This window comes from Electrophorus electricus, chromosome 9 (genome assembly GCF_013358815.1).
Source record: "Electrophorus electricus isolate fEleEle1 chromosome 9, fEleEle1.pri, whole genome shotgun sequence".
Classification (NCBI taxonomy): Eukaryota; Metazoa; Chordata; class Actinopteri; order Gymnotiformes; family Gymnotidae; genus Electrophorus; species Electrophorus electricus.
In genome coordinates, this window is record NC_049543.1 from 19,958,047 (window position 1) to 19,978,250 (window position 20,204).

Consider the following 20,204-nt stretch of genomic DNA (forward strand, 5'->3'; position numbering starts at 1 on the left):
CATTCGGTGTCTTATGTTTACAAAAATAATACACTCGACCATTCTGAGCAGTCTACTCATCTGTGGCAAGCACATTGCTAAGTCCTTGGATCACTTACAGCTTAGGTGGTGAACGCACTCTCCGCTAGCTCCTGAGTGCTGGAACGCAAGTTTTGTGGTCTTTTTAAAAAGAATTCAGATTAAAATGTGCTTGGTTAGGCTGCTCTGAATGAAATACTATCGTTTAATATCACTCATCTATAGTCATATCTTTTGAGATAACTAAAAATTATGACCATGGTCTTTTTGTGTGTGTGTGTGTGTGTGTGTGTGTGTGTGCTACTTTGTTTTAATCCTACATCAAAGGCCAATTATATTTGTCCAATTAAGTTCCCCTGCATGTTCAAATCAAATCTGCAAAGAACGCCTGTACCACACAACGTACTGTACAGTACCACATACGGTACACCTTGCAATGACTATAGTACCACAGGAAGGAATGTGCACAAACAGCAAAAGGAAGCGAGAAAAGATTATATGCTGTCGGCAACTTTTTCGAAAGCCTCTCTCTGTGACGGCAAAGATGATAAAACGCACGCATCAAGTTTAATTATGGTGGGCAAAAAAGGCTTGAATAACCACAACATTATTTATATATTTTCCTCCAGCGCTTGGACGTCTTTTAGTCTGAAGTCCGACAAAAGAAAATTGAAATCATTTCAAGAGAACCGCAGCAGGAGTTGAAGCCAGTGTGTTAATACATGATAACAAGAAACCCGTCGTAGGAGCAAAATAAAGATATTATTTAGCATGTGCTAGTCTTAAAAAAAAAAAAAAAGCAAAAAAAAGTTTTTTCTTCTTGTTTAAACTTATGTTGCATAAGAATGAACGGTGAACGCGAACGTCCTGTTTGCGTGTTTTGCTTCTGTGACGGGCAGAGTCCTACCAGTGTTGTGCTTGTGGCAGCATGCTCTGAAGGGTCCAGCTCACAGTGCGTTACGCACCCCAGCACCTCGCTGCCATATGGTCTTTCGGTAATTACAGATGGCAGAACTATAGCAGCCCATTCCTTACTAATCCCGCCAAATTTTTTTTTTTTAAATTCCTGCCGTAAGCAGCAATTAACGGTGTGTTTGGTTTGCGCTGCTTTCGAGAAAAAAACCCAAAAATACAAAAATGACAGTAAGGTCAGTTTGATATTTTTGAAGGTGCAGGAGGGCTTTGGTGCTCCCGTTACGGAGCTGACGGAGCGCTGCGCAGCGCATCCTGCACACGGCGAGTGTTACGATATGACAGATGCCTGCCTAGAGAAGGCCAATTACAGCAGAGCCAAACAAGAGAAACTGCCCACGTGATGGTGCAGCGCGTGCGGGACCGGGCACGGGGTCGTAGCTCACGGTCGCAGGGGTGAGCGCGCGTGCGCACCCACAACCGTTACGTGCCCAGGTGGGCGTGGCAAGCTCCTGTACCTTTGCTTCTCCGCACAAATCCTTGGCGTGGACTGGAAAGCTGCTCTCTGCGTACACACGGCACACACACGCCGGTCTGGACATGCAAGGGCGGGCCTGCAGCCAGCGAGCTATAATGTGGTTAGAAGCAGAGCAAAGCTCAATGTGTCAGCGTGCGTGGCCTTCTCCAACACGCCCTTTTTTTTCACCTTTAAGGGTGAATTATTGCTCTGAGCCAGTTGAGGCCAGGAAAGTTGACAAGGGGCTTTGGGGGGGGGGTCAACCATGGAAAATGGGACTGGGTTATGAAATTGCACTGAAGAAGAAGAGGTGGTTATGTGAAGTCACACAGTAAATAACACCACACACACACACACACACACACACACACACACACACACACACACACACACAATAAGTGGGGAACGCATAAAACACTTGTGTGCGTGTGGGCACAAGTAAATACAGCGGAAGGGGGAGGTGGGTGGGTGGGTGGTGCTATTGGGGGAAGGGTGTTCTGGCACCAAAGCCTCCTCTGAAATCCAGAGTGCACACTGCCCTTTACAAAGGCAAATTGCTGGATGATGTTGAGCCCACCATGTCTGTATCCATGGCAACAGAGGCACCGAGTTTGGGAGCGCGGCTAAAGTCCGACGGCGGCTGACGTAGGGGGGTGCGGGGGAGGGGGTGGGGTGGGGGTGGCCAGTGAGCGGAAGCTCGCTCAATAGCAGAGATTCAGACCGTCTGATGAATAGGGAAAGAGGGGCCGGAAAAGCTCGTTTGGTTATAAGGCTGATGTCGGCGAATTGCGTTTGTATGTGCATGCAAATGGCCACTAAAACCTGCAAGAAATAACACAACGAAGAACAACAGAGGCCTGTTCTATTATCCGTGCGCGTCAGGTTCAGACAGCAGTGACACTAAACCTCGAAACACTGAGCCTTTTTATCCACCGTCAAGGGAGCGTCTTGTTTCCTGCCTTCCTCTCGGCGAGGAGGCACTGCCGTGCAAGCCAAATCTTTTCCACCTTACATCTACAAAAGCTTTTAGATACATGGAAGAAGGTCTCTCCAGCAAGCTAAGCAAAAAACAAACAAAAAAACAACAAAAACAAAACAAAACAAACAAACAACTTTGCGCTGAAGTCACTCGAGCTGTCTCTGAACCAGACTGTCATGACCTTCCCTCGGAGGTGGGTCCGTCCCGTCCGTCATCGGCTCGACCAGAGTCCCGCCCACTGCTGCTGGTTTCGCCGCGTGGCGTCACGCTGCGTGCGGTCCAGAGTATGTAATTCTTGCTTTCTTCCCCACCAGTAATTACCGTCATTATGTGGCCTAGTGTGAAGCACATGGACCTTGAGCCCGGTCCTGGAGCAAGGCGGCGTGGCACGCCAGAGCTTCGACAGCAGGACAACGGCGAATCGCTTTGGTGATTAAGCGGGTCGCTCCACTTGTGGTGTACGAACAAACGACTCGCACATAGCAAAAGAAAAATTTAAATGAAAGCCCACAGTCTTGTGTCTGGCACCGAAAATTAAATAAAATCCGCATTTCACAAACGAATAAGAATCACATAAAAGTCTGATGCTCTGTAAACTGCACACACTGCACGTTTCATCTTCTCTGCTCTAACGCACTTGATCCAGACGATCAAAGATTTATGAAAAACGCGGTCAGGAGTCAGGTGTGTGGGAACGAGAAAGAGGTGTGTGAACAAGCAGCACGGTTCGACCTGAGCCTCACGTAGACTGGATACTAGTTTTGTGTTCGGTTGTTCGGCGTCAGCCAGAAACACGATGGGGAATAGGAGGGGATAGCTTCAGAAGATCTCTCTGCTCTGGCCTTCAGCAGGCAGGACCCGAGCACACTGGGATAGCGGTACACCTTATGTAACATCGTCGCTCACAGAACCTTTGGACCTCTCCATTTTCATAAACAAAGCCGGAGACGATATCCACAGCCATCCCAGTGTTCTTGTTGGGCTGTCAGAACTGTCACGAATGCCTCTCGCAGGGAATGAGCTATTAGGTTGCCAAAATAATACAGCTCATGCACAGCTATACAATACAAGATGAATACAAGATGAATTCCTGTTTACCTTATTTGAAATATAGACTTACACACACACACACACACACACACATATGTACACACACATACATATATACATATATATACATACAGAGAGAGAAAGAGAGAGAGAGAGAGAGAGACAGAGAGAGAGAGAGAGAGAGAGAGAGCCATACCATACACACACACACACACACACACACACACACAGACGCACGCACAAAATCCTGAGCTCATTAAAGTATGAAGCGAAAGAAATGCTGAGCGGCTTAATTGAACTGTACTCTGTCTAGATCACAAGCTTAACCTGCCATTTAGCGATGTCGACTAAGAGCTCGTGTTATCTGATCAGCATTAAGTCTTTGATTCGAGGGCCTGTGCTCAGAGCTCTGCTAAGCTCCGTGTTCTCTTTTAAGAACTGTTCAATTAATGCCTTTTTATGAAGGAGAGGAGAGACAAAGTCACCTTCTCACTAAAGGCCAGACCCTGAAACGGCAGTAAGTGCATTTTATGGGAGGTTGCATACTGTGATACATTTGCGCTTGCGGAGTGCCATGAATTACTGTCTAACTGCACCGTCCGAGGAGTCGACCTGCTAAGACGATGCCTTTCAGAAGGCTGACGTGAATCATCACTGGGCCCTGACAACTGAGAGTGGTCACGGAGACGAAAGCAGTCTTAACTTCAGAAAACAAACCTGCCACCCCCAAAACAGGTGAGCTGGATATTTAAACAGCTTAACGAACGGGCCAATCGGATACCGCAAGGGAATTAGGCCGGGATTACAGCGGAATTCACAGTGGATACACGGCAGCCGAGGGCCCCCTGCGGCGGTGTGGCCGGACTTTCTGATCGCCGTCTATGGCAAGGTGTAGAAAGCATGTGTGAATGAGTAGGTGATCAGGGACAGGTGACCCCAGTTAGTGTGCCCCTCAGTTAGCGGGCCCCCAAAGCGTGGCACAGGTAGGGGGTTGCGGCGGAGGAGGGAGTCCGAGAGGGTGCGGGTGTGACGTTTCGTGTTCCTACTTAACTCACCTGGGATGGCTCCAGGAAATGCTTCTCCAATTAACAACCCCACCCAGCCGCTCAAACCTGATCCGTATACGCCCTTCCAGCTCCGGAATGCCTCAGTTCAACGAGCGCTTACTCGCTTCTCGGGGCTGTTGCGAGGGCTTTTTTTTTTTCCGTCTTCGGTTAATATGACGTGCATACCCTCTCTGCCCTTGAAACGCACACTGTACTTTGGCTGGCGCTCTGTCGACCGTTGTTTTGACATGAGTCTCTTTCTCCTTATTAACGTTCATTTTTCCGGTCCTTTATGACAAGAACGGTCCCTGCCCACCACTCAGCGAGACAGCCAGGGCCAAGGCGAAACTCTTACCCTTACAAATAATTAATAAAGACTCATGCCCAGCAAGAAACACCGAACACCAAACGGAGGAGGCACGTGACAGGTGAGCAGAGAAGAAGAAACAACTTTACAATTCTCAATATAATTCATTATTAGTCAGGCTAGATGAATTCTCAGAACAAGGAACGGCAGTCAGTTTTAAGTATTAATGTGCCTTTTCAGCTCACTATAAAATAACTGATTCGCTTTTACTGCCGGACATCAAACTGATCCTGTCTAGGTGCGCAAACATGTTGTGTGTGTGTGTGTGTGTGTGTGTGTGTGTGTGTGTGTGTGTGTGTGAAGGGGAGGGAGGTGTAGAGTAAGTATATTTTACAAGAACTTGCGAAACTAAAAAAAAAAAGAGGTGAAGAGGCTGTTAAACTGAAGTGCCACGTTCCGTAAAAGCCAAAGAAAAGTTTTGACCTTTATTCAAACAAATAAATCAGATTAATGCGAGTAGCATAACTGATGGCTCAGTACCTACAGATAAGCCAATAAGATATGTACCTATAAGATACACACTTATTTGCCATCACAAATAGTGCCCTATCGATATTTAGCATCCATAAGGAATGGTTTGCTAAATGTTTCACGCGTTCCCTATGTTATCGCTACAAGTGTATATATGATCAAGGAACAGATCATTATGGGTTTCAACGTGCTGACGGAACTGTTTTATAACGAGAGTGAAGTGGATTAAGATGTCCCATTCTCTTCCATTTTGCTGACAATCCCAGAAAAGTCACAGCGCACGGAAAGTCAATGGTCCCTGAATCTGCCCACACCCGGTATCCTTCAGGCGAGTGCGCGTGCGTAAAAAAATTCGGAAGGACCAGTGAAACTTTCTGTTAAGGACCTGCCAGGTTTGACGCACACCGTGCCCGTGTTCCGGCGAGGAGACGATTTAGCCGAGGCTGAAAAGACAGAGTTCTTCTCTCGGGGATGTTTCACAGTCCGTGGACGTGAACGGCTGTCAGCTGGAATGACAGCGTGGCAGACTGCCGACCTCTAACGCGCAGGGCACCTTCTGAAGGCTCCCAAAAACGAACCAGGGGGACGCAGAGGGGGACGCAGAGACCGAGCCGCTTGATTCATAATGTGACGAGTTTAAAAGGATAATTTAGGTTGGATTGCACAGTTTGTTTGTGCGCTGAAGGTTGCAGAACCGCAACCTTTGGAAAGAGGTGTCATTGCCGGTGTGACCTTCGTAAACATCAAAACATCTAATGCCTATGGAGACACCTCTTACACCTCTTACACCTCTGGTTTCAAACCAGATCTTGTGACAAGTTCCTCCTTCAATCCAAGGCTTAGGCTTTGTGCTTCCATGTGCTCCTTGCTTCATGCCACGCTCCATAGCTTTCATGAACAACGGCGGATATGTAATTTGATTATTTTTCAATTTGATTTGATGAGGCCAGACCATACAGGAAACCAGTACTTAACATCATTTAAGGAAAGGCCATTTTTAATTGATCTGTAACCCTTAGCTGTAACGGACCGGCAGCAGAATGCCAAGTCATTTACAGTTCCCATAGTCCCATTCAGGGTGCTAATGAAATTAATAAGACTTGTAGATTTGTTTTAAAAACCTTCAAAATCTCTTTGCCAAGGGCATATGGGTTTTAGTTTCATGTCACGTTTGTTTTTTTCAGATTGACAATATACAGGAAGCTCAAAGGTTTTAGTCCTCAAACAATATTTTCCCATCTCACTCCATGAAGTGGGTTAAAAGGTACAAACTGCTGCAGTTAGGTCGTTTATACTGCATTTATTCTATTATTTTCTTCATGCCATCAATATCTTTTAGAGCACAAATGGATTGCTTTGCTATTAAAAATATTGATGGCTATTGGTTTCCAATAATTCAGCATTCTTAAAGAGATACACGTGCTGCCATTTGATTATTTATGGTAACAATAAAACGCAGTAGATGGAGGCATTCTCCATCTCCCACTGACTCTGAATCGTACCTTCCACAGAAATCGCTGGCCCCTGCCTTTGCCCTGTAAAGCCTGCCCATGGCATTCCATCTCTAAATTCTGCACCTCTCTGTTCTGTGCACAAACACTGGCTTGACATATTTCAGTGGCACTGTGTTGAAAGAGCGAGAGAGAGAGAAAGAAACAGAGAGAGAGAGAGAGAATGAGAGAGGGAGATAAAACGACAGAGAGCTAATAATAAATGCAACGCCTCGGCAGCCTTGGCTACAGCGCCATGGAGACAGCGCGGGCCAGCGCTGAGCCTCTCGGTCCTAATTCATTCAAGCTCGCCGCGAGCTCTGCGCTGGAGAGGCCTGCTAAGCCGTGTTTGCACACCGTCCCCAGCTGTTAGCCGGCAGAGTGGAGAGCGATCGCCCAGAAGGACGCTGTGTGGTCCACGCCGGCATTTTTTGATGCCTCGAATAAAATTCTCTCTCACACATCTGGAGAGACATCCTGTGCTATTTCTAAAAAATTCCAGAAAAACACCCAGCATAGATGTTTATGCATTTCCTCCATAAATATTCCCCGCAACATGGGGGGGTTAGCTGGGGCTGGGCGATGTGAATGTATCATTTGCGCCGTAGCGGCGATGACTCGGTGCCGCAATGTTGCCCACCATGAACTGGCGGGATGTCAGGACCGCCACTGACAGCCCATCACAGTGTTCACAGCATTCGCGGAGGCCCGAGGCCTGAAACACAGCCTGCCCTGGAGAGCAATGTCAGTTGCTACAAACGACCCCCCCCCCCCCCCAATGATCCACAGCAGAGACACACCAGAACGATGAAGAGGATCGGCATGATGAAGCTCATTTGTGGTAACTGAGAAAAGTTCCTATAGCTCGCCCGGCAGAGCGGGCGATACGTGGTGCTAATATCACCAGGGTAAGGGGTTCAGTCCTCATGAAGCAGACGGACTGTCATCTTGATAAATATGTAAGGAACTCTGGATAAGAGTGCATGTCAGATGTTGTAATGATAACTGCTCCTCCCCCTCCAAACTAGAGAATGACGAATTTGAAAGCTGTGTCTGTCTGTACTAAAGAATCCTTGACATACCCTGATGGGTTTGTAGTGTCTGTTGGTGTTATGGTGTATGACGCCGACAGACAGACATATTTTATACCCAGTGGAACAGGGTACACACGGTGTCCTGCTGGAAGTGTAACATAGCCTAAAGGTTTTCTCTAAACTCAAAATATCAGTATTCATTGCGGTTGCCTCTCTGAGGCAAACAGGTATCCTAGCATGACGTTAAGCAATGTCATATCAATAATGTCACTAATGGCCATGCTCAAGGTTAGGAGGTAAAAAAGAAACGCCACAATTCTCCGCGCCATCGCTGCAAAAAGGAGAAAATTTCCTGTTGGATACTTTGTCCTCCATTTTTTAATGTTCGGATATTAGAACTGAACACGTCTCTCTGTGACTGGGCAAAAACATAGAACCAAAATGGCTACTCGTCCATTGGCGCCCATGGAGAAGCCCTTTAAAAAAAAGAGAAAGAGAGAGAGAGAGAGAGAGAGAGAAAGAAATGGAAAGAAAGGAAAAGGAGAGAATGCATGTGTGCCAAAGCAATGTGTCATTCCTGTAACAGTGTTGACTCACTCACAATCTATGTGGGCAGCAATCAGAAAACAGTCTCTTATGAGCAGTTCTGTTCTGCTGATAACAACGTTCTCCTTTACGACTCGAGGACAGAAATGGCACTGACGACCAACAGCCTGTAAGATGGGAGGGAACCAACGTTGTTTGGATTTGATTACTCGAACGTGAATAGTGGCGCGGTGTTCTTTATGAATAAGCAAATCATTTATCTTCGTTCTTCTGTCCTCATGAATTTGCAGGTTTTTTCCCCCCTTTTTCCATTTCTCGACGAATGCACTGTCCCATTTGTACCTGTTACTGATTTTCTCGCTCGAATTGTGCCCCCCCCCCCCAAAAAAAATAATGAATTTCGAATTAAACCCAGAACTTTAATACACTGTCAGGTTCGATGCGCTTGGTACGAAAATGGCCCCTTCTTTCGTTAAAAAAATCCAAAACAACAAAATAAAAAACAAAACTATGAGCCGCCCTTAGGCAGATGGCCTTTTGGAACCTTCTTCACACCGAAACCTGACATTTAAGGAGATGCACCTCTCCCTGCTGCCATTCTTTCACAAGAGAACCCAAATCTCTGAAGAAGAAAAAGTGGGTTCTGTATTTTACAGAAAGCATGTTACATAACCGGACCATTTGGACTGTGAACTCTTATGGAATACAGCACCACGTCTGCAGAAACACTTTAACACAGTCCAGATTCGGCACGTCGTCTTTTCTCTGTGAGGCTTAATAATCTCCCTGTTCTCAGTGAGCACTGGTACACAAAACCTAACAAACTGACAATGCTTTAGAGCATACCAAATTCAAATGGATTTCATTTTAGTGATGCTTTTAACACATGCTCAAATCTTCTTCTTTTTGCGCTTTATGTTTTTTTTTTCTTGTACAGTGTCCCTAGGCATCTTGACAGGTGCATATAAATTATTATTATTATTATTAATAATTATTATTATGATACCAACTTATCAATAATGAGAAATCCTAGCAGTTGCACTCTCAGATGGAGCTCCTAGTAACACCAAGGTTGTGGGTTCAATTCCCAGGAAGTGCATGTACTGTCATACTGCTAGATATGTACATCTCTCTAGACAAGAGCCTCTGACAGATGGCGTACGTGTAAATGTTCTGAGTTTGCTTCCAAGCCATACCCTGGCCACAAGTCCACAAGAGTCTCCCTATTGACTCAGAGATGTTGGTTGAATGTTACATCATGTATAAAGGACTGGGCAGTTAGCGCTCACCTCCAAGTGCACTCAACATCTCTGCAAAGCTCTGCGAGTGGATGCTGCTACATGTTGCTAAAGAAGCGCATGTTAGCTGTCACAATCCAAGTTTGGTAGCCATCATGAGACAGGTGAGTCATTCAACGCAAGCCACAGTCAGTAGTTGAAATGCAAATGTTAAAACTGCCTGTATCCCATGCACGGAAAAAGGTTCATCGACTAAAATATGACAAACTATTGACTGCATGCATCAAGTCTAACATTCTAAAGTTCCTCCAGTAAATTTGCTATGTGAAAAGTCTTCAGTGTTTATGCGAACTGCGAACATATGCTGCTACTTCGAAGGCCATATGGATTCAGGTTTGGTTAACGTCTCAGCTAATGGGTCCATTAGGCTTGGTCTTTAGATCACACAGTGGCCAAGAACTCCGAGGATGCCCCTATCACTCAAAATAACGCTGATATTTCACAGAGCTGTACATCAACCTTCACCAAGGGAGACAGGAGCAGGATGACAAGGCTACGCAAACACTGGATACAAACGATAACGTTGGAGAAACAAATCTGGACGAACCGATTGACAGTTGCGAAACGTGCTTTTGATTTCACTTAGACACCACTTCATGCCTTTAAATCTTTCTGCTTTTCCTTTTAGTAGATGGCAAGCTTAGGAAGATTCTAAAAAATGCCCTTCAAAAAAAAAAAAGAAGAAAAAATTAGACAAGCGCGCATGAGGCATTAGAGTGATATCCACTATGACCTTGCTGTACTTGACTGAACACATTACAAACACAGGCAAAAGCCAAATGGGCAAACAACTCCATACTCATCTCCTAACCACATTTTCTCAGAAGGTGGGAAGAAGTTGTGAGAAGGGCAATGAAGGTAGGACTTAAAACAAAGAGTTTCCTCAGACGGATTCGCCAACCTGAGCTTTTTTGCATTGCCCCGTAGTTAGCATAGTAGGACACGCGTATTATGCCATGCATAGTGCCTAGCCATAGCTCTAACATCTGGATATGAAGGTAGGTCATTGCAGGGAAAACTGGGGCGCCCAGTTTGACTTGTTTGGAGTGTCACAATGCTTTCGTTTTCAGAGATTAGCGAGAGGATTGGAGGGGATCTGTTGCACCAAAGCTAATCGGAGCAGCCGTATCTCTGTACGATAAACAAGAAACAGTATGGGACAGAGCAGCAACTATGACCAATAGCACAAATAAACAGACACAAAGCTAAGCCAGCAAATGACTTTTGGGATTTTCTAAAAAAAAATTAAAAAACAAAACTGATAGAAAAAAAGGTGCTCTGACGTCAAATGATATCATGATAAATGTTTTATGTCAGCACTCGAGCGGCATCTCTATCCAAGCAAAGTTAGACTGGACTAGACTGTAATGTCATTGGTAATAGAAAGAAAGAGGAAATGATGCAATGAAGAATCATCATGCTTTTTAGACGATATTGATTCTAGACAATGTGGATGTCGTGCTGCGGCTGTGAATTTGGTGAAAGGACGTCACTTCCATTTTTTAATGAGTGAACGAAATTTTTTACCGCGTTATGGGTCTGCGTCTGCCCCACCAGGATCAGGATGTTGGAGCAGATGATTGAAAGGCAGAAGTTGATCAGAATGATCGACCTCTCAGAACGTATGTACCTGGGATATAGGAAAAGAAAAGCTCATTTCCGCCATGTGTCGCCATAGACATGAATGTAAATATTTGCCTGATCAATACCAACAGACTGCAGAAATCAGGATTATCATTCCGAAGTGCTGACTCAAATTTATAAAAAAAAAAAAAAGAACTCACCTCCATAGTATAGCGTACACCACCGCCAGGGTGATCAAAGCTAGGCAGGAGAGGCCACAGCCAACGATCAGTGTCACCGATGGAACCCCTGAGTACTCCATAGTCTGGAAATGAGACATAAGACATTCAGGATTTGAACTGCCTCAAAGTTGTGGAGAATGATGCATTTTACAATGGGTTGGTGACCCCAGTTTTATCCCCGGTCCCCTGCCTGGCCACTTATTGTGAGGATAACGACCAGGATGCAGACTTTTACATCCGTTCCTTTGGAGCGCGATGGAACGGGGCCGGCTCCGCCACTCGGACATTAGATGCGCCTCGGCGGCAGAGCTGGGGACCCAGATTCCCCAAACGGGAAGTTGGATGCCCAACAGCCCAGCTGAATTTGCTGACGAGGCCCCCTGAAGTAGAACAGCAGTCGCTGTGATGCAATGAGCTTGGGGCAAATGGAACTTTCCTCCCATGGATGAGCAAGCTAGCAGCCTAGCATGGGATTTGCGCCTCACGTCAATATGTCACTGCTATCTGGCATCTCAATTTGTGGCTTTGGGTTGTGCGGCAGCACTGCTCGGTGCCAAAGGCCTCAAAACAACCTTCATCACTTTATCTCGCGCCTGCCTCCCTTTATTTACGACCTTTTTCCAGAACCAAGCCACCTCCTGTCTCTCTCGCTCGCTCGCTCTCTCTCTCTCTCTCTCTCTCTCTCTCTCTCTCTCTCTCTCTCTCTCTCTACTTCCAGAAGTCACAAGTCATTCTGACATATTGGCACTGCACTGCAATGATGGAAGTTCTCAAACTTTGGCCCTGTGTGCATTACAGAGACATGGAAAGCAGTATCATTCACACACAGGTTTTTTGATATATAAATATACATGTTGATATTTTTAAATATATGATGTAAAACTACAATCGAGAGAAACAACTCAGAAACAGGACAACAAACACAAACAAATAAACAACCAAAAAACATGCAAATGAACTGTATGTGCCCCAATACATGTATGACACACCACCGCAATTGGATTAATTGTTTCAATTGGATTGTTTGATAAGATAAAAACCGATGAAATATTTAAGAACCCTTTCTGGTATGTTTTATGGTAAAACATTAGATACCGGTAAAGCACACGAGCGTCTCTCGCTCTCACACATACATATGTACGCACACACACTCTCTCATATGAAACGCAGGTAGATCGCTATCAGAATTAATACTACAACTAGAACGCAAAAAATATATTAAATCCAAAACCACTACCGCCACGTTCTGATGCAGAGTACGTTTAAATCTTTAGAGGAAAAGGGAAACAGAATACTTACTATTTCTCTAGGTTGTTGAGCCAAAATGGCGAAGGTAGATACGCGATCACATAAGCATTTTGTATGGGATGCATCGGTAAGCACGGTTTTACATTCTTTGGAGGACCAGGTTCCCCAAGAATCGTTCCTACAAGAAGAGGAAAGATAACATTAATTCTGGCTGTGACTCTGTTCAGCGAGGCTTTTTTTTTTTTTTTGGAAAGCCGTCTGTCTGTCTAGATTCCAAACAATGCGGTATCTAATCTGTGTATGCCCCGGTATCGAGGGGGAAAAAAGACGAAAAAAGTCAAAGCGCCACACGTTTCAGTGCAGAGCATTTAGTTCGACAGAAACGGCATTGCGAATGGTGAACGTGGAGCTGTCCAGGCGCTGCTGGTGCTGATTGATTAAATTCCTCCATACGCCGTCCTCATAGCAGCACTCGCCCTTAAACACGCTAAATGGAAAAGAAAATGCCTCGCGGTAGACGGAACAGAACGGGATCTTTACTGGGATTTCTTCGGGCGAAACCGGAGAGCGGCTCCGTGTTTTCCTTGACGTTTTTCGTCTTTTTTTACATTTTTTTAAATTTCTCCTTCTGATCTCGTTTCCTTTACCTCTCCCTGCCGGTTGAGCTTTTCCCTAGCTATTCTAATTAGCAGGTTTTGGATGCTTCCTGGGGGAGATTTTCACCCTGGAAACGGTGGACGGCATCAGATTGATACTGTGTTTCCTCTCGCTGGTACAGACGGAGGGGGGGAGGGCTAGTCGCGCACAACGCGAGAGAAGAAACAATTCCGTATTTAATGTTACTTCAACGCAACCAGGCAGTTATCTTGAAATTAACTAACGGCTTTGCCTATTTAGGCATTTAGTGAAATGCTTTGTATTTTGTCTGAGACGTAAACATAAAAATTAATTCTAAGCGGCACCGTTATCCACCCCGTGAAAATGACTGGATGGTAGTAACCCGTTTTCCTCTCTCTGGCAAGCAAAGAGAAAGAAAACACCTCTCCGCTATTACCCTTACGTGTTTTTTTTTTCGTTCTGATATGGCAATGGACGATTGCGAGAAGACGCCAGACATCATTTAAGTAGTTACATGTTACAACAAACTCGCATTCCCTTTAGCGTGATGCTTCAGGAACCCTTGTCATTCTTCAAGCCTCCTCGCGATTTAATTAATCGCCGTTTGCTGGTGTGCTGAGTCAAATATTGAGATCAGCAACCCTTTAACTAGCGTAAACAAAGTGCTCGGTTCAGTTTTAGTCACATTTGAACTATATTGCTACCCTTCTCTGGGAACTATTTGCCTCATAAGGCAGACATTAAATATGAAATCTGAAAATCTCACGGTGCTCATTTGATTCTTACATAGCTAAGCCAGGTACACGAGCTACACATCCACGAGCTTTTACGTCCATTGCCTTTGCAAGGGCTACATCACCACGCACTACACCACGAGTAGCCTGCTGCTTCTGCACGACCCTACACGTAGGGTTTGTGTACTGGAACAAACTGCCATCTGATAATCATCGTTCAGTGGTCTTTGATTAAAACTCATTCAGTAGCAATGGCACGTATGCGCGCTCCCGACAGAATAGGTCCACCGTCATAATCGATCTCACCCCCACGTCGGACGACGGTGGCCTTTGGTTAAGCAAAGACGTAGGACAGAAAGTGAATGTCGGAAAGACCAACACTTCTCTAAGAAAACGAAGAAAGCCCTCCTCATAGCCGGGAGACCGGCACCTCCGTGCCAATCAACCCCTCTACCAACTAAATGATGGCCTTAGAAGATTCCATGTCAGCAAAACCACTTTATATAGTTTGCTTAATGTGTGGTCCAGCCATTTAACCGTTGACTGCAGGCCGGAAAAACGTGGCTCCCGCGAGTATAAATGTATTGGAAGCGAAACGACGGCATCAAATGATAGTTGCCGTTATATGCATTGTTTACAAAAGTAAAAAAAAAAAAAGGAACAACTAGGGAGACAAGCGGATGCTTGGGTTTTGCGTCCTTTCCGTCACCTTCCACTCTTCCTACCAGACTTTTAAAAGCATTAGCACCCGCCCTCATGTTGGACCGGGACAGCCTGTTTCTCAGTGGAGGCCTTGCTCCCTGCGTTGCCTAGCCGAAATATTTGCGGTTCCTCCGTGGGTGACGAATACGCGCGCCAACTCGTCAGTGTGTCTTCAGCCCCACCGCACCGAGAGCCGGCGGGGGGGGGGGGGGGGGGGGGGGTGTTTGAGCAGGTCAACAGCGTACGGATGTATAGAAAACCCAAGAGACTAATACACCTACACCGAGGCCAGTACACCCACGTTGCAGATGGAGGTTAAAAAAAAACGAGCGCATTATCCTATTTGTTTCTGTATTGCCTGTTTTCAAGCGACAAGAAAGTGTCCCGCGGGGACCCCCAGATTAGGGCTAAAGCGAAAGTGTGCGTTAAAGCAGCTTTGCTGCGAAGAGATAAAGTGGCTGGTCCAGTAGAATTTTGAAAGCCACACCTTCATCGCAACGACAAAGTCTACAAGAGGCTTTTTTTTGTGATGAAGGAGAGTGAGTTTATGCGGGTGCGACTTGCCATTTTGAAGGTGTAATTAGTTATTTACGGGCGATAACACTATCCAAGATAGGATAATGCAATCATTTTACACTTAGTGGCTCAGCTAAGTGAGACAAGATGAGATACTGCACAATTGCTCTAAAACCCTCTTAGTGAACGTGTACGGAGCTGTGCTTACTGTGCCTTGGAACTAAATAACGAAAGCAGCCGATGCTGTCCATGGTACTGAAGTGCCAGATTAATAGAACAGTACAACGGCGGTAAAATGAATTGCCACAGCTTTGCGTATTTAAACATTTACGGAATTTAGCAGGTGACTTAGCCACATACACAAAGTCTTATCCAGAACGACTTAGCTACATATTTCTCAGTACTTGTACGCTCCGTGAACACATGGTCTTACTACGACCATGCTCTTACCTGCTTTATCACGTGAGCAACAGGCGCGCAGGTTTGAGTACAATAAGTTCCTAAAAGGAAGTTCTGAGCTACATTTCAGAAGAAACTACTGTCTAAGGTAATTGCAAAGTGACTTAATATAAAGTATTGGGGCTAAACAATCGATACCAGTTTATGTGTGCTTTGAATTGTTTAGATTTTAGTATTTACGAATGTCTGCATCTTAGAGAGACGTGTAGTTTAGGTCAAATAGATCTCATGTGGTTTCTCTTTTAGATGCTTAGTAAGTCTCCTAAAACCAATACTTTTCTTATAAAATGCCTTTAAATAAAATAACAAAAACAAATAAATACATCTCAAACTGCTGGGCTGTTTTGTTTACAAGGAAAGCATGCATCTGAAGCGATCCTTTCCACTACTTAACATTTAGCAGTGTGACAACCTTTAATTACATTTGGCCATTTTGACTACATTTCAACATCTAATTAGGCTTCGGCAGGCTTACCGTCATAAGGACGGCGAGGAGGCAGGTGAAGATGGGAAAAGAGGAGACGACAGAGTTGCATTAGCGCCAGTCACACCTCTGACCGGGTAGCTGCTGCACCCGTGTTGCGCGATGGCTTCGGTTTACACTGATTTGCGACCGACCGTATTTTTTTGGATCATCTGACACCAGTCGGCTAGAAGGCTGGTTTGCAGCCAGTTTACTGCAAAGTTCAACGGAAGCCATTTCAGGCTGTTATACCACAGTCAAAAGCCTCTAATTCTGCAGTGTCAGGACCGCACGGGAACTTTATGCGGTCATAGGGTTAAACCTTTGAGTTACGTGGACATTCGATATGCTGCACACATCTTTGCATCTAACCAAAAAAACAAAAAATTGAAGCTGGCCGAATCTGGATGCTATTGGTACCACCTACAGTCACTGCGAACTAACATGATCTCATCTAGGATATTAAAGTGAAGGAAAGCTAACGTCTCGAAAGGGAAAGGAAATATAAACACAAACAGCATGACTCTTCAGATCCTGAAAACATTGCATTGCTGCCATTAGGCCATGTACATACCACAGGATGACTCTTTAATTAAAAGTCACTGAATGGACATGGCGTACTTGTGAGACAGACGTTAGCTTTTCTTCCAGAAGAACAAAACAAAGCAGCGAAAATACGGCACTAACAGTGCCAGATTGTATAAATCTAAAGTTATGTTCACAAGCATTTGTAAACACTAAAGCCAGACTTCAGTACTTTGGAAGTCTCTATGAGATATTTAGTCATTCAGGGCTTGGGAAAGATCAGTGCCAAGAAGTCCATTCCTCATAACGATGCATGGATGGAGATATGAGACATTCATCACATTTAAAGAAAATTCTTGGTAGGAAATATGGAGATTTAGATGCAAATCTGCATTTCTAACATTTTTTTCCCCCCCTACATGCTCAAATTGAGATTTTCAGCATGCAGGCAAATGTTTGCAAGACTGATGGAGCTTGTCCAGCTTTAGCCTTGGGAAGGACCAGGCTGCCAATAAGGGAAAGGCACTTTACATTTCAAAATGCAGCAACATGCACTAAATTCTGCTAATACCATCGAGAAGACCTAAATCAATGCTCTGACCACTAAGAGATAATCGTTTGAGTCAGATTCCGCGCATGTGCACACGCGCACACACACACACACACACACACCCACACACCCACATACACACACACACGCACTGCCAATCACAACGCTTTCATGTCAGCAGTAGAAAAGTTAGCACAGAACTCAGCTTGACAAACGCAATAAGTGCTAGCATCTGACTTTGTGCCACAATATCACTGCAGAAATAAACTTATAGAGTATATCATTCATGTTTTTAAAAATTCACTCAAAACGATCACAAATCCAATGAGTTACACTGTGCATAGTGTAACCTATCGAGTTATACTGCTGTACACCAAAGGGGGGCGCATTACTAATATACAGTCATTTGTTAGTCTGTGGGAAAATCATGTATCTGGACTTTCATTTCTGTCAGTATGGGAGAAGTGGTAGCAGGGCGAAACAGCATCAGTCAATCGATGTCGAAATGCCACACGTGTTCGAGCTCATGAAATGGTTTTATCTGCAGAGACCGGGCTCATTCAATAATGCGCTACGGGAGTTCCAGTAGGCTTCGTGTGATGATGAACGAGCTGCCCTTAGTGGGAGCGTCACGTCCTCACATTGCCAAAGAATGCTCCTGTAATGTTTTTTCAGATACGGTAAATAGGAGTTTATGATGATGATGATGATGATGATGATGATGATTGTATTATTAGGATGATCAATATCAGTCACAGTGCGTTATCAAGGTTTATGTGATGGATCAAATGCTGCTCTGGATGTGAAAAGCTGGGAAGTCTTCTGTTGTTTTTACTGAGAAACCTTCAGTGGTTTCAAGGTTAATGCCAACAGTTGTCTGCTCAACGCAGACCAAACACGCGCCCGCCTAAATGAGGAGGCAGGCCTGCTAGCGCCGAGCGCAATGTCCCGCGCGGTTACCGCAGCGACGCTCGGAGCCATGGCGGCGGCTGGCTGCTCGCGTTTCCCGCTCAGGAGCGCGAAGGCACCTTCCTCCGCTCCGCTCCGCTCCCTCTCTAAGCCCACTTTAATAATAGCGACGGAGTCAAGCCTATTCCAGCAGCAGCAATAATACGCAAGATGGACGACTCGGGTGACCCTCATTCAATGGGAATTGAATTGGGCAAACGTGCTTTCTCTATTCTCTTATCTGGAAGACGACGGGAAAAGCCCATGCTCATACTTGGTGGTACTGCCACAGGAGCACAGTGCAATTTTCATATTTGGAAGTTATTAAGATTAAGTAGAAGCCATATTCAATTTGCAAAATGGACTAGAAAGGAAGGAACAAAAAAGCCTCTACAGAAAATAGAATCAAAATATAAAGCAGTGCAGTGGGTTGCAATACAAAACCCTGCGTTGTGGACGCAAGTGTGTTAGACATTGATATGGACACCAATTACACACACTTTTCCATTTAGTTGCGCTTAAGGATTTGGAGAAAACACTTTTGTGTTGACATATATAAGACAGTGGTGACCATAAAACAAGTATTAACTACTGCACCATACGGCGCCATCCTGGTGGTGATGGACGTTGCCTTTGTAAACTGATCTAAGACCAGCTTTGCCGCATCTTTTATAATGGGTAAAATGTGGATTATAATTGAATCTTATTATGGATGACTGTTACCGGGTAAAATCTACTGATGTATTCCCCAATCTGCCTGTAGTATCCTGGAGATCTAAATGGCACATGCATTATAGCTTCTACTTAGCTTAGACAACAGAATGGTGAACCTGATAATGCATTATGGTAAGATAATAAAATCGAAGCTTTTATGTATTAACAACACTAGTTTATGCTAATGGAACATTACTTTACGGCATTAATATGCTAATGCACATTATTATAACTAAACTATAACCAAGACAATCCCAGTGATAGTGAAGTAAACCATGAATGATCACATAAGTATTTATTACTATTTAATAGTTGTTGTATTACTTGTTGTGACAGAATGGACAACTACCATTATGAAAGGTTGTCTCACCAGATATAGGCAATGCCTCTTACATACAAGATAAAATTGAGAAGCTTCGGTAGACTTTTATTGATACTTCCATAGACATCTCTACACTTAATGCATACATATAATGGATAAAAAGACAACCAGATAAAATCCTACTGTAAACGATGTCTCTCAGACTTTGGACATGAAAACATTTTTAGCATTACAGATGGCTTGCCTCCACAGCTACAAACGATTGGCCCGAACCTGACATGCCTCTCCAGAGAGCGTGTCTACCGAGGCGGGCCATTGATAGCAGGTCAGGCCGCGAGGCCCGGCCCGCTCCAGTAATTACGGGTTGGGAGCGGCGGGCGGGTCTGAACTCCGGCCCAAATGGAGTGGGGAATATAGGATCCCTCGGAGGAGGGCCGCAGACCGTCTGCTTCCGACACAAAGTGACACCGGCAAGATTGGCACTTGTTACTTCTCGCACTGCATCTGTTACGAATGCGTAATCGCAAAAACAGGGCACGCCGGTTTTGCTGGAAATGAAGCACTCGCTTGATAACGTGCAGAACAGGCAGTGCCATTTCATGATAGGATATAATGTGAATAACCAATTTGCGACAAAAGCAATAAAAAGTATATAAAAGGCATCAAGTCCAATATTATTTACAGGTGCAAGAAAAAAATGCTCCAAAAATGTGATCTGATCTACTTCTAAGCCAGTATAATAAATAACAACTCACACAGATACACAACATTTTACACTGACATATTTTCTTACTGAATGGGTCTGACCTACCCTGCTAGATTTTTTAAAAAAAAAGGTTACCTGAAAAAAAATGGTTACACTATTCTCACAG

The 20,204-nt window shown here is 44.7% G+C and overlaps 1 protein-coding gene across 2 annotated transcripts in view; it reads right to left on the minus strand.

Moving 5' to 3' along the window:
- The window catches only part of adgrb3 (adhesion G protein-coupled receptor B3), a 128,675-nt gene that overhangs the window by 15,413 nt on the left and 93,058 nt on the right, over window positions 1-20,204 (minus strand). For both annotated transcript variants that reach the window (XM_035529943.1, XM_035529944.1), the window contains 3 exons: window positions 12,833-12,959; window positions 11,513-11,616; window positions 11,256-11,358 (listed from right to left, as the gene is read on the minus strand). In XM_035529943.1, coding sequence (XP_035385836.1) covers window positions 11,256-11,358; window positions 11,513-11,616; window positions 12,833-12,959 — 334 coding nt within the window. The remainder of the gene's footprint in view (window positions 1-11,255; window positions 11,359-11,512; window positions 11,617-12,832; window positions 12,960-20,204) is intronic.